Here is a 14,584-nt window from a genome sequence, read left to right on the forward strand (position 1 = left end):
AAATCAGGATTTCCCTCAATGTGCATCAGTTGCATTGAAAAATGTATCTTTTGACAGTTATAAAATGCTTATCAATCTAAGCCTTGATCCCACAAACACTTGTATGTGTGCTTAACTTTATAACCTTTGAGCAGTCCGACAGATGGCAGTGGAATTTCTAATGTGCACAAAATTAAGTATGGGCCTAACTGTATGGGAATTTAGGTATTTAGACACCTAACTCCTATTGATTTTAATGGGAGTTGGGTTCCTAAATACCTTTGAAGATCTGGACCATGGTTTCTAAACACGGTCCTTGCTTTATCTGAAAGACCAATTATGCATATATGCTTTTGTTATGTGTACTAGGAAAATGAACAGTGTTCTGCTGTAATTTTTTAATCAGTTCTAGGGAAGTCTTATTTACATGGTACTTACACCAGCCTCTGGGAAATGAAGCGGTCATTCAAAATTATTTTCTCATTGCAGACTTACAATCACGAAGTTTACTTTGACAGAGACATTGTGTTACATATAGAACAAAAGCCTAACAGGATCTTCATCTGTTATCTTTACCAAATGTTCTGTGATAGTGCAGAGGAAGATGAACATTCAAGCCTTGAAAAAGCGGAGAAAGGTTTCTGTAAAAAAAGGGGAGAGAATTTTTGAACGTTTTTAAGAGAGAAAGACCTTCTGCATAGGCTTCACTGTACACAATATCCACAGACTTTGTCTCTTTGGACTAGTCAAATATTATGTTTCAACCACTGTGTGTTAAAATGTATATTTTCAGCTTAAATATTTGTATTGTTAGGGTTTTTTAATTTCTCTTTTGCATATGAAGATAGTCATTGTATATATTTTCATAGACCAGAATTTAACTTCATTTATTTGCCTTTTACTTTTGCTATTGATTATGGCTACTGATTATGATATTGTAACACAAATAATGATCATATTTATTGCCCTTGTCCACCAACCAACCTGATTTAAATACTGGGTATCAGGCATAAGGACTTGAACTTACTGACATCCATACTTTTACTTATGCTTAGATCTTCTCTTGCAACTTTCTTTTAATTAGTCTATATTGTAGTAAATAAAAATTTTAGGATAAAATTATATATAGAATCAAAATGGCAGAGTTATCAAGCTATTTAGACATGAGGGAACCATGACCTGCTGTGAATCCTACTTGACAGTGTAAAAACACTTAAGGGTTTTTTTTTAAATGACGTGTCTAGTAATTAACCTAACCTACTTATCCTTCCTTCCCTCTTTGTGAAACCCACCAATTTGATGATCTCTTCCTATGTCACAGTCCAGAAATTTTTAAATCTGAGCCAGAGGTGTCAAACACCAAGCCTCTTTGATGCACTGCTGTATCCCGTGTGGCATATTGAGATTATGCAGAATGTAAGCATTCCTTTCTAAAAAACAGCAAGTGTCTCGGCCTCATGACTGCAACAAAAGCTTTCCAAATATGAGCCACAAACACCCTAAAATAGTGGCTCTGGGAGAAGTGAACTCCCCTCCCCTAAGTCATCTCTCAGGAGTGTTAATTCTCAATCCTGATAATTATACGTCAGATTAAGCATTATCTATTTTATTGATGATCATTTTAGCAGATGGAATAAGGAAGGGCTTGAGCATACAGCAAGTGGCAGTGGATACTGTGAGTTTCTATCAGGAATGAAATGCAGATGGTGGAAGAAAAGAAGAGAGACAAAGAGGGAGGAATAAAAGAGAGAGGAGAATGGGGAAGGATGGGAAACAGAGAAATAGCAGTGGTCATAAAAAACTGAGCTTATTTTTCCCTCTGATACTAAATGTTACAATAAGACACAACCAATAATAACTAAGGTTAAGATTTTGTCACAGTTATTTTCAGTAAAAGCCACGAACAGGTCACAGGCAATAAACAAAAAATTTTGGAAGCCTGTGACCTGTCTGCGACTTACTAAAAATAATGGGGGGGAAGGAGGGAGGGATTGACAGCTCCAGTCCCACCTGCCCCCTAATGGCAGACAGCTCCGGGGCCGCTGCCACCACTGGCAGCTGATAGCTAAGGAGTCCCCAGCAGTTCTGGCCCTGCTGCAGTAGGGCTGAAGCTAAAGCGGAAAATGTCACAGAGGTCTCTGAAAGTGATGGAATCCATGAGCTCCATGACAAAATCTTATCCTTAATAATGACTAAACATAAGGGTCTTATTTAACATAAGGGCTTGAAGTGGTTTCCATTATATTCAGGGTTTACAGTTTCGTTTAATGGCTCTCAGCACCCCCACTATAAAAATTGTTCCAAGCACCCCAACCATAATTTTATCCTTGATCTTTCTATAAGCCTCCCCCTGCCATCAGTGGGAGATCCACTGTGGACAGTATATAGTCCTGATGTATTCCCTGCACCATACATCATAATTAACAATGTAATTCTGCCTTATTACATGGCATTAGTTTGATACCCTTAATCTAAAATGGTTTAAAAGTACTACTTTATTATAATCACTTAGTTTGGGGTCAAATTATCAGTCATCAACTGCGCTCTCACCACCAAGTTGTGATGTGGAAACATTCTGAGCAGTAATAAGGAAAAAACATTCGCCCTACAGTTTCAGGGCTTTGAGCCAGCCAGTCCAGTGTCCTGCCTAGTCAGTGGACAGTATCTGGTGCTATATAGGACAGATGGGATGGATAGGGTGAAGCATAAAGTGCTTATCTAGAGCCCAATCCTTAACCAGGCAGCTTTTTGTGCTGTAATTATATAACTGAACAAAAGCCAGATACTTTCAACAATTATCTCTAACTCAGTACCCATTCTTCCCTTTGCTAAGATTCTGCCTTCTCAGTCACAATGAAGACAACCCCAAACCACCTTCTTATTCAAAAAAGTGTTCTCATAGCCCTGTTTTTATATCAGCAAAAGAAATTTTTACAAAGACACTGGAAAACAGAATTGGCATCAACACTTACCATGGACAAAATTACTCTCAAGCAGAGAGGCAACCTGGGCCTTTCCAATCCCAAGAAGTGCTTCTGTATATTATTGGTTCCAAACAATTCAACCCAATAATTCTTCATCTGATAACCTTCACACTTCCTTTCACCTCTCACTTTTTTCTAATCATCTTCCCTTAGAATGCCTGGCCTATCCACTTCTCTACAAACCCTACATACTTCAAGCTCCTCCATTCTTTTCTTGTCCTCCCACCTCTTCTTTCTGTTAACCAATTTCATGTCTAGAACATATATACTTTGGGGAGAAATGCCACGCACTTGATTTTAATAATACTCTTTATTCCCATTTCTACATCATTATTTTGGATGCACAAACAATATGTTTGTATTGATATTATCTAATATTGGAATCCATATGTCACCTTTTTAATTCAATTTTAAAGAGTCATTTGTTAGGGACATTAATGTTGTATATAAAAACAGAAGATTTAAGCAATATGAATCTGAACCCAACAAATATTTAAAAATTCAAAATACAACTGCACCCTGCAGTACCTAGGCTGTTTTGGTGGATATTTTGTACTTTATTATCCAATATAAAACTGGTCCAGAAAGACCGTGCTTATGTTACATGTAGAAGAAGTTCAGGGTCTTTTGAATGTGAAAGTAGTTGAGACCACCTACAGATCCAGGATAAGGACCGTGGTTGACAAATCCACTACTTGGGCACAGTGGAACCGCCAACCACAAGGACAAAGCTCCTCTGCAGGAGACAGGTCTTTCCTCAGGGTCTGATCCATGCTGTGGAACGAATTCCCACAGGATGTAAGGACCACCATAAACCTCAGCACCTTGCACTCCACGTGCAAGGCACACTTCAACTTGTCTTCTCTAATATAAACACACAGCATCTTGTAGATATTTTAAACAAAATCTACCAAAACAAAAACACTACACCGCACACACAATTCTTTCCTGAGGAGAGGATAAGAGGATGAACCACATGTGACAGATGTTTGTTACATCATTTAATGCACTACTTGAAGGTGCTCAGATACTACAGTGATGAATGCAGTATAAGAACCTTTATAGAATAGAATTTTAATCAATAATAACTGGGCTCTATTCTGAAATTGTAGCAGTATCAATATAGACAGAGCAATCCTGCAAGATGCTAAACTATCTCAGTGGAAGCCAATGGGAAGTAATAAGAGTCATTAGTGAGACCGGGAAAAATGTCACGTGGACTGAAGGAAAGAAAAACTAAAAAGATATTTTGTAGGCAGTAGACCAATCTCCAGGTACCCAGAAGACTTGCGTCTCTGACCATGGCAATTAAGAGTTACACAAGGAGGATTTAAAAACCCCAAAATGTAAGTCTCTTCCCCCTTATTGGTTTTAGAGTTGATTAGCAATGGACTATTTCATCATCAGAAGGGCACACTACACATTGCATTACTGCCCCATGCAACCTTGAACAACTAGATTTGGCAGGAAGCAATAAAGGCAGAGACACACAGGAACTTCCTCAAAGTGCAAGTTGGGCAGAGCTGGTATTGAATCTGTCTCCCTGGCAATCTTATGGCAGATCTGCAGAGTTGCTACTGTTATCTAAAAAAACCCCACTCAACCTTTTCTTGACACTTTTTTTCACTTTTTGTTTTCCAAAGTGGTGTTTTGTAATCAGTACTTGAGTGGTCAAAGCACTTCTTCCCTGAATGAGAAATTTCTATTTCCAATTTTAAAGTCTTCATCAGCCTATTATACATTGTACAGTGGAGTCAGCTATTGATCTGAAGATCTGTTGAAGTGTGCATGGGTTTGTGACACTTTCCAAAGACTGATTTTTTTTAAAGCCATTGCAGGCTTGTAATATCCTACTAAATCAGTTGTCTTGTTATGCAGATGAAATCTTCTGAAATGTGGGAAGAAACTCAGTTTTCTAAATTGTCAGATGTGTGTGATGAAAATGATGCATCACTGGACTCATTCTATGAAAGGCTTCATTTTAAGTTAGGATCCATGGACCAATGCTATAAAATTAGGGCCATACACCACTCTCAGTCCACTGCAAGTTTCACCAGTTAGTCTCTGTTCACATAGTATAGCTTTTCTTCAAGTGAAGAGAGAATTATCATTCACTATCAGATCAAAAAGAGGACCTCAAATACATTTCACTCCCATCTTCAATTAGCACCAAAACATGTACAACAGTAATGATTCAAATTACTACTCTTCCCAAATAGCCCCCATCTGTCTCAGAATCTCAGACTTGCTTTGCATGAGTACTGTGTGTACAGGGACAGGAACTATTGTCCATTAACAACAAGTAAGCAGAACATTTGCACTTCTGTTTATCAATTTGGATCAATTTATCATTTCAAAAACATTATTGTGATCTAACAGCATCCGAATGCCAAAGGGCTCGCTGGTATCTGGTAGTGAGTTTCAGCTGGCCTGATCAGTTGAATGTACGCCAATTCACAGATGTGATAACCTGTATGTAAAAGGTGGCATATAAGATACCAATAGAGCGCTAATAACATACTGATCATTAATATTATTGTGTGGTGTACAGAGGACAAATTCAAAATTTCAAACATATTGAAAGTTATGTTATTAAAGTCTGTCTGCCGACAGACAAAGGAAGGTGGTTTTGTGACCTTGAAGATATTTCCAGAGAAAATGGGCCTGCAATTTACATAGAAGATAAAACAGGACCATCAAGACAGCAGGGGAGAAGGCTGCAGGAAACATCAATTTGCAATTTAGCAAACACCAGTGCGTAAGAAACCAGCAAGGAACTTTCACCACCAGACTCTATGTTGCCTTCCTAACACCTTGAATGAAGTTTATGTTAGGGGGGTAACCTTCAGAAGAATCTATTTCAAAGGTTCACTCGACCATAAAGGAAAGGGACAAAGAACCCCAAGTTTTAGTTCATCTAAGAAAACAAAGGAACTGAGCACTTAGGACTTTGTAGGAGATACTGACCAGAGGGGTTAGTCAGCCATCTTGCTGGAAGGTAGTAAGATGAGAATCATCCCTTGAACCAAGACTAGTTTTGTTACTTCTTAAAGACTGACTTGTTTTTCCACTTTTATTTGCTTGTATCCGTTTCCAACTCTATCCTTTATACTTGAACTCACTTAAAATCTCTCTCTTTGTTAATAAACTTGTTTTACTTTTAATAAACCAATCCAGTGTTGTGTATGATTTAAAGTGAATGTTTACTCCAGTTAATGTGGCAAGCTGCTGGGTGTTCCATCTTTAAATGAACAAACAAATATCGCTGTGAAGGGTCAAGAGAGAGCTGGACATTGCACAGCAGATGGTTCTGGAAAATTCTGGAACTGAGAGCTGTTGGGGTCATCTCACCTGGTGCAGCCAGAGCTAGTGTATGTCAGAGTGTGATTGGGGTGCAACAAGCAGGCTGCTGGAATCAGAGTTGCCGAGTGACAGCTGCATAAAACACAGACACTCACTGCATGCTTATACGCTGGTTGGGAGCATCCAGACAGGGAACGACAACAGCAAAGCATTTTAAGGCATTCAGAGTTATAGGGCAAGTAGTGACACAAACCCCCACTAGTATGGATTGCACCCCAGAATATGACATTCATCCATTTACTGTTTTATTAAAACATGTTCTGCCATAAAATTTGCCTTCATATAACTTCGCTTTAGTACATACAATGATAGAATGATGTCAAACCAGACTAAAACAAGGCAGACTCGTTCAGAGTATATGACAGAAGCACAGATACATGGAGAGTACTCTTCTTTTCCTCTTCCTCTCCCCTTCCCTCAGTGTTCACCTGAGCAACAGCCTGGCACAGAGCAGCCCTTATTATGCTCACCTGCACTACATGACCAGCAGTAGTAGTCATGCAGCTCCCAGCTCACATGTGGCCTGCGAAAATGAGCACTGTCAGGCCACAACAACCCTGTGTGTTCATGTAAAGCTCTGTCTCCTAGTCACACGTTAGGGAATATACACAGAAAGTAGCAATGGTTGCAGTGATGTACTTTGGCTCAATGTCATTTTGCTTCAATAGGCATTTCTACTGCCCTTTCAGTATTCCAAAAGCACACTCGACCACCAGTTCAACGTGACAAAGGCAGTCGTCAAATTACCATTTGTTAATATCCCCATAATTTTCCTCAGAGTAACAAAGGGAGTGCAAGGTCCTTGTTAATCACAGCTGGCACAGCAGCAGCGCTGATATCTCTGGTGTGAAATGAAAAGGTATTCTTGCATATCCCTTCCTGTACAAGCTTGAATTATTAAATATAATATTCTAGCATGATGAACCTTGCCAAACCATCCAGTGTTTGCATCCATGAAACGCCCTCTGTAGTCCACCACAGCTTGCCTGATCAATGAGTGGTAAGACTTTCGGTTGTAGAATTCTATGTCATGGTTCCCTCCCCACTCTGAACTCTGGGGTAAAGGTGTGGGGACCCGCATGAACGACCCCCTAAGATTATTTCTACCAGCTTAGGGTAAAAATTCCCCAAGGCACAAATACCTTTTGTTCTTGGACGGTATGCTGCCACCACCAAGTGATTTAAACAAACATTCAGGGAGGGCCACTTGGAGCCCTATCTCCCCCAAAATATCCCCCCCAAGCCCTTACACCCCTTTCCTGGGGAGGCTTGAGAATAGTATCCTAACCAACTGGTTACAAAGTGAGCACAGATAAACACCCACTGGGTTTTAGGACACTGAAAATCAATCAGGTTCTTAAAAGAAGAATTTTATTTAAAGAAAAGGTAAAAGAATCACCTCTGTAAAATCAGGATGGAAGATAACTTTACAGGGTAACAAAAGATTCACAAACACAGAAGAACTCCCTCTAGGCTTAGTTCAAAGTTACAAAAAACAGGAATAAACCTTCTAGCAGAGGGAAAATTCACAAGCTAAAACAAAAATAATCTAACACGCCTTACCTGGCTTTACTTACTATTTTTGTAATATTAGAGACTGGTTCAGGATTGGTTTATAGGAGAAGGAGTTTTCTGACCTGATACTTATCTGCTTCCCAAGAGAACACACACACACACAAAGCCTCCCCCTCCCCAGATTTGAAAGTATCTTCTTTCCCCATTGGTCCTTTTGGTCAGGTGCCAACCAGGTTATTTGAGCTTCTTAACCCCTTACAGGTAAGAAGGAATTCTAGGCTACCCTTAGCTGTATGGTTATGACATGCCCTCTGTAGCCCACCACAGCTTGCCTGATCAATGAGTGGTAAGACTTTCAGTTGTAGAATTCTGAATCTGATTAGGGTAACAAAGAATTGGAAAATGAGTTCCCTGAATGATTCCAGTACAGTCTGGAAAGCTTCAGCATTGTTCAAAGTCATCCATTATTTCAGGATCACTTGTAACCTTGATCACACAAGTCTACAGCATTTACTTCATTGCACTCCACTCCTATGTGGTCTTCTACATGCCAAGGAGCCTTAGTATGTGTTGGTGCTCGTTCCCAGATGCCTAAGACACCTCTCTTGTTACCGGGGGCAACAGCTGTCAAATGCATAATTTTATAGTGTAAGCTAAGCCTTTGTAAGGAATGTCAACCACAGCTGTCTCAGCTAGTCACTGTCAGTCCAGGAGTCACAACATTGTCCCACCAGTGGCTAGAGCCTGATCCGGCTCAAAGTCAGCACTCCTCACAATTCAGTTCAGCATGTAGATGAACCCAATTCTATACATATCTCCTTGTCTTCTTTTCAGGTACCACCTCAGAATGTTCTGGATATTGTTACCATTTCTGCTCTGCTCTTCCTCCAGTATGTCACGCATCAAAATTCAGAAGCTGGAGGATGCAATTATCAGTGACAAAAAGGTCTCTGATACCAAGGTCTCTGTGACTCCCTTGGAAGAAGATTATGGGCTTTATGTAAGAAATCATATAATCCTAGGTAGAAAGAAGGAGTGTTGCTGAATTACACATAGGCCATGGGACTGGCAGCAGCTGATAGGGCATTATGAGAGATATGCCCAGAAAGTCCTAGCATGAACTGCTAAAAAGAGGCGGAGAGCTGGGTGTGGACATAAAAATACAGTTGTGATGGAAGAAATCATTCTATTTTCACACACCAACTGTGTATCTTACAACACAACTGGTTAAGGTGACCAACCCCATAACTGTTAACATACTCACAATCCTAGCTGTAGTCTGGGTGAGATCCACTGGAGGATTAGAGCCTATCAATATTTATAGTCCCCAGTCCACCAATGGAATCTGATTGCATGGGCTTCTGCACCTGTGCAGAACCCCAGTTAAATCCAATAACAAATTTCCATTTTAAAGAAAAAAAAATAGCCTTTATGATTGCAAAAATAATCTTATATGTGAACCAAATGTAAATGGCTAAAGTCCTGTGTATGGACAGCTGCAATTCATTTCAGGTTAGATTCTGAAACACAATATACAGCCACAAGAGGAAGGTGACATGTATTGAGCCACTGTCATTGAGCCCAGTTTTGGTCTGCATTCAGTCCTGGTCTATTTTCATTTCCAACAGATTCAATATAAAAAGCACTAAAGCACTTCTTTGGTTGCTGCTGTTGGTGAGGCCAAATTGCTGTGCCATCTCAAACTAAAGTGAAGTCTGAATAGATATATGAAATCAGGTCACATCTGGCCTGTGGGCCAGGAGTTTGATACCCATCTACCAACGTGTGACTGTGGAGCATTTACCTTTCTCTGGTTATAACCAGTGTGAAATAGATACTTGGAAATCACCTATATTAACTGAATTATTTAATATGCTAAACAGTAAGAAATGAGTAAAGTGGAAAAATTCCGAGGATTTCCATATGGTTCCAATTGCAAGAAAAAAAACATTTGATATCCACATGCTCAGCATAATTGTCTCTTTCAACATCAAAGTGTGGCACTGGCACAAGGAAGAAGGAAGGAAATACCTTTGAAAATTGTGTGTAGCTTTCCAATGCATTTGAAATAAAGTGGAATATTTTATTATTTTTTCAGTGTTGCTCATTTGAAACTAAAATCTGCATTTTCTTTCCAGGCAGCAGTTCAATGGTTTAACATCAGGAAAGCTGCGGTTTTAGCCCAACAACAACAACTGCCTGGATTTACAAAGAGTGAAATGCTAAGCATCCTTAATTGCTACTGATTTCAGTGTGAGCTGTGGGTTCTCAGCATCTCACAAGACCAGGCCCTAACTTCTGTCATTCTATGAGATTTTCAAATAAAATTCAGACCTTCAAGGATTAGAACAAGGATTGATGTGCAGCCGCGTTGACAGAGAAGTCTGCACTGCCACTCTTGGTGCTATATGGATAAATATGTGACTTTCACAAGCTCTACATTAATGACATTTGTTTTTAAAGTCAACTTTAATATAATATTCAAGATCATTAAAACATATATCACAAGAATAAAACTGACAGGGTATTTATTACTCACTCACTCTCAACCTTGCAGTACTATGACACACAAATAGTGTACAGCCACCCTTTCGACTGTATTGTTAATCCACCCTTTCTACCTTTGTCCTTTCTATTAACAGCCTCTTTCTTTGTTCATAAGTAAAATGCTGCTTTTGTGACTTTAATTTATCTGTAATACGCTCCCATTACAAACAAAATAGTGCCATATTCATGGCTGCAATATCTTCAGAGAGTTAGTTATCTTGGCTGCTTGAGCTGAATCCTTTTTTTCCTATATCCATTAGCTTAAGAGGCCCTGAGAAATTACATTTTTGATTCAATATATTAACTATCTTATTATTAAATCTATGTGCTTGTTTTCCTTTTGAGAAAATCTCCATATATCATCCTAAATTCCTTGGACCTCTTTTTACCTGCAAACTGTGTCACTGTCTTTGGTACAACTAGCCATATCCTTTTTTCTCTACAGTCTGCATGCTGCTATTATCTGCAGTGGTTGAAGAGTGTATGCCAAAATAGACTTAGAGAACAATTTTCAAAAGCGTCTAAGTGACTTAGTAGTCTAAATCCAGCGCAAGAAAGTCAACACTGAGGCTTTGAAATTATTTCTCTTATCCATATTAATTTGTATTCCAAATACTTTTAAAATATAGTCTTATAAAGAATTATACCCTAGTATTTACTTATGAATATTGAAAAGGTTAAACAGCAATAAAACAGAATGTGCAGGTATTTAAAAATGGAAACTTTTTTGTCATTATATTTCACCTTCAAATTCATCCAGACATGGCCACTTGAAGCTCCCCAACTCCTGGTTTTATCATATACCCAATCGTGATTTTAGCAAATATTTCTATTTAATTGAAGTCACAGAATAATGTCCCACGTAGCCATCAGGAGGGCCCAACAGAATATGGCTACCAACCTTTTGATACGCGTTATTTAAAGAGAAGAAATCTTTTGGAACAGTAAAATTTATTGCTTTGCACAATAAGGAAACAAGCACTTGGCTGCAACCCCTCCCCCTCACCCAAAAAACCCACGACCATTATACATTCTTCCAGCACAACAAATGGGGGTAGTGAAGCAGTCAAAAGAACTGAGCTTCTTGGTACAGCTTTTGCATAGACATCATAGTTACCAACATGTGAAAATGTTTGTCAGCAACAACTCACCTCATAGGCTGAGGGTACCAAATCAACTGGGGATCCTGTACATACTCTGGTGAATTTTAGGCCATTTTCTTCTTAGTAGGGAGAAATGAAAAAAGCAACTGGTAGGAGGACCCTAAAGTTCACCAGAATTATCCTTCCACCAGGCCCCTGGCTTACTTGTGGAGTTTTCTCTTGAGAAAAATATTGCTCATCAGCTGCCCCCCAACTGACCTTTTCTCTTCATCTGTCTGATTGCAGGCTCACCAGGCAGTCCGCGGCGTGGGTTGCCTCTCATCCTCATCAGGAACAGGGAGGGGGCAGATGGGAAGTGGCTATAACCAGAGGCAGTCAGTAGAGGTAACAAAACTCCAGCTACCGGCATGTCTACTTCCACTGTGTTCACATGTACATAAATACATACATACCCTACTCACAAACACATAGTTACCAAGCTTTGTGCAGTTCCATGTGTGAAATGTATGCAATTTTTTGTCTAATTTGCATGTCTGCAAATAAACTTCGGCTTACAGTCAACAAACCTTGCTCCAAGCAACGGTGGAGGTTGGGCAAGAAGCTGCACCAAACTCATCTGCTATGGTTGGAATAGGTGGGGGCTGGAAAGTGTCTGCAATGTTCGGGTACCTGAGATGGGTGGTGGAGGGTACCTAGGGGGTAGTTGGCTGCTGAGTGGAGTGGGAGACTTGGGGACTGGGTGTGGGGCAAGAACTGCATAGCTGCCAACTTTTGTGCAGGATACATTTATAGAAGACCATAAACTTCAGCTGAATGTCAACACACCCTGCCCCAGGCAGTAGAAGGGGTTGGACATGGAGCTGCACACACCTTGGCATGTGTGGCTGGCCGGTGGATGGATGCTGATGTGCGTGCGGGGAGCAGGCGGGTGCTGCATGAGGGCTGTAAAGGAGCTAGGGCTGTGGGAAAGCTGGGTGGGCAGTGGCTAAAGAAAGCTGGGGTTGTGGAGGTGTCTGGGTGGAGGAGGCGCTGATTGGGGGCTGGGTTTGTGGGGAGTAGCTACAGGGAGCTGGGGTTGTGGGGAAAGATAGGGAGATGCTGAGTGGCAGGGGGCTGGGCACAGCTGGGGTGTGTGGGGCTGTTCCTTGGGAAAACTGGGCAGTAGCTGGTGTTATGCAGGTAGTGGGGTTACCGGAGGAGGGGCTGGGCTTGAGACACCTGCGGGGAACACAGGCCCAGTACTAGCTCCCAGCCTCCCCTCACTTACCCCTGCTGCCTCCTCAGCAGCTGCAGCCGGTGCCACTTGCCGGCTCCTCCCGCTTGTTGCCTCGCTCAGATCCAGCAGGGGGAGTAGCGAGACAGAGGCCACTTGGCAGCCTAACTCAGCAGGTACCACGGCGCCCTCTCGTGGGCGTGACCTGCAATCGCAGCGCATTCCTGAAGCGCCGCTGGGCGGGCCATTCTGCCTGGCCCGCAGAAATGCGCCTGTCTGTGAGTACCGACAAGATGCGAGACATTTGGCAGCCCTGAAGGTGAATGTGTAGGGGCTTCCTGGGGAGAAGCTTGGGGGCAAGCTGTCTGGGATGTCAATTCCCACTGAAATCAATGCGAGTTGAGGGCATTGCCATGCAGCACTTTGCAGGATTGGGCTCATTGAGCAGAACCTGGCGCAGAATAATTGTATGCTATTGTTCGCTGTCTATTTCATCATTCTTTACACAGGATCGTTTGCGTTTCCCTATTTGAAACGAACAAGCACTAGAAAAAAGGCTGAGCTATGTAACATTTTTACAATGCTTTATAATTTCATCATACATCCGAACATGTCAGAAATAAATATGCTGTAAAAACAATACTTTGGGAAAATAACTCTATACCAGAGATTCCCCCCCTCCCCCCCAAAAAAGTAATTATAGATGGGTTGCACAAAGAGCTTGAAAATGTGACTCATTATTTGTTTTCAAGACCTCAACATTAATTATTATTTTTAAAAAATCACATGATTTTAAGCCACTCATGATTTTTTAGGGGGTCTGATTTATGATTTTCTATGGGTTGGGGTTTGCAATACATAATATTATTATACTTATTCGTCTTGCCATAGCACCTAAGAGCCCTCCACATAGGCACACTGTGCTAGGCACTTATGTGAATTAATTTCCTTTTGTGTGTGTGTCTCTGATTATACAGTACAGAACATACACTGTGTAAAAAAAATTATAGGCATATATTTGGGATGACCTGCATCTCCAATGAGCAAGTTTGTGATGATGTGCAATTCCTGCAAGTTTATTCATGAGTAAATTCATCCCAAACATATGCCAATAAAAGCCTTCTGCCACACTAAACCTTACCATAGCATTACTCACTTTGTTTACAGCTGTTCCTCAAACTTTTGAAAGTTTAGTGCTCCTTCAGAAAAATAAAATTGCATCCTCCTTCAACCCTGCCATGTGTTGTAAAAGGCCTACCCATATTTTAGAATTTCAATAAAATGAATCTGTAATTTAAAATATATTCTTAAATTTTTATTCAAGGAACGATGTATATTTAATATTAGATGTTAAGAAATGTTTGAATAGATGTTATTTCATTATTTAAAACTATCATTTCCCCTTTCTTCCATGTGTCCTTCCAAGCCCAGGATGCCTGGACCCAAGGCATCCCTTATTTTCCTAGCTCTCCTGCACCCACCCCCAGCTGGCGCATATTCTGGCTGCTTTAATCTAGGTAGCTCAGATATTGATAGCAGTGAAACTATGGCACTATGGGCTTCAGGAGTGACTGTGCAACCCTGCCTGGAATGCTCAGTAATTATCTGGGCAGATAGGCCACCCTGAAGCCTTTGCTGCCACAGCTTAATTGAAACCAGTACCCAAACTAGACAGATTAAAGCTATCTTGGGTATGTCTACACACGCAGCAATCACACTCCATGAGTGCAGTGTTGTAGGCATACCCTTAAATATGTCTACACTGCACACTAAGCCTGGGCTCTGACTTAGGTTTGAGCCCAAGACCCCCTTTCATCCACACACAAATCAGTCTGACTCAGATCAGCAGGCACTGAGGACCCAGGACCTAGGATCCTGCT

The 14,584-nt window shown here is 40.8% G+C and overlaps 1 protein-coding gene and 1 long non-coding RNA gene across 2 annotated transcripts in view; one reads left to right on the forward strand and one right to left on the reverse strand.

The window, feature by feature from the left end:
• DCAF17 (DDB1 and CUL4 associated factor 17) overlaps positions 1–6,131 on the forward strand; it is a 43,797-nt gene extending 37,666 nt beyond the window's left edge. The window contains 2 exon segments of the mRNA XM_084643723.1: positions 469–609; positions 611–6,131. Coding sequence (XP_084499849.1) covers positions 469–609; positions 611–658 — 189 coding nt within the window. The 3' untranslated portion in view covers positions 659–6,131.
• LOC311528552 overlaps positions 556–14,584 on the reverse strand; it is a 97,653-nt gene continuing 83,624 nt past the window's right edge. Inside the window, exon 3 of the long non-coding RNA XR_014713631.1 lies at positions 556–620. This is a non-coding gene — a long non-coding RNA (uncharacterized lncRNA). The remainder of the gene's footprint in view (positions 621–14,584) is intronic.

Source organism: Lepidochelys olivacea, assembly GCF_965140295.1.
Source record: "Lepidochelys olivacea isolate rLepOli2 genome assembly, chromosome: 11".
Lineage (NCBI taxonomy): Eukaryota > Metazoa > Chordata > Testudines > Cheloniidae > Lepidochelys > Lepidochelys olivacea.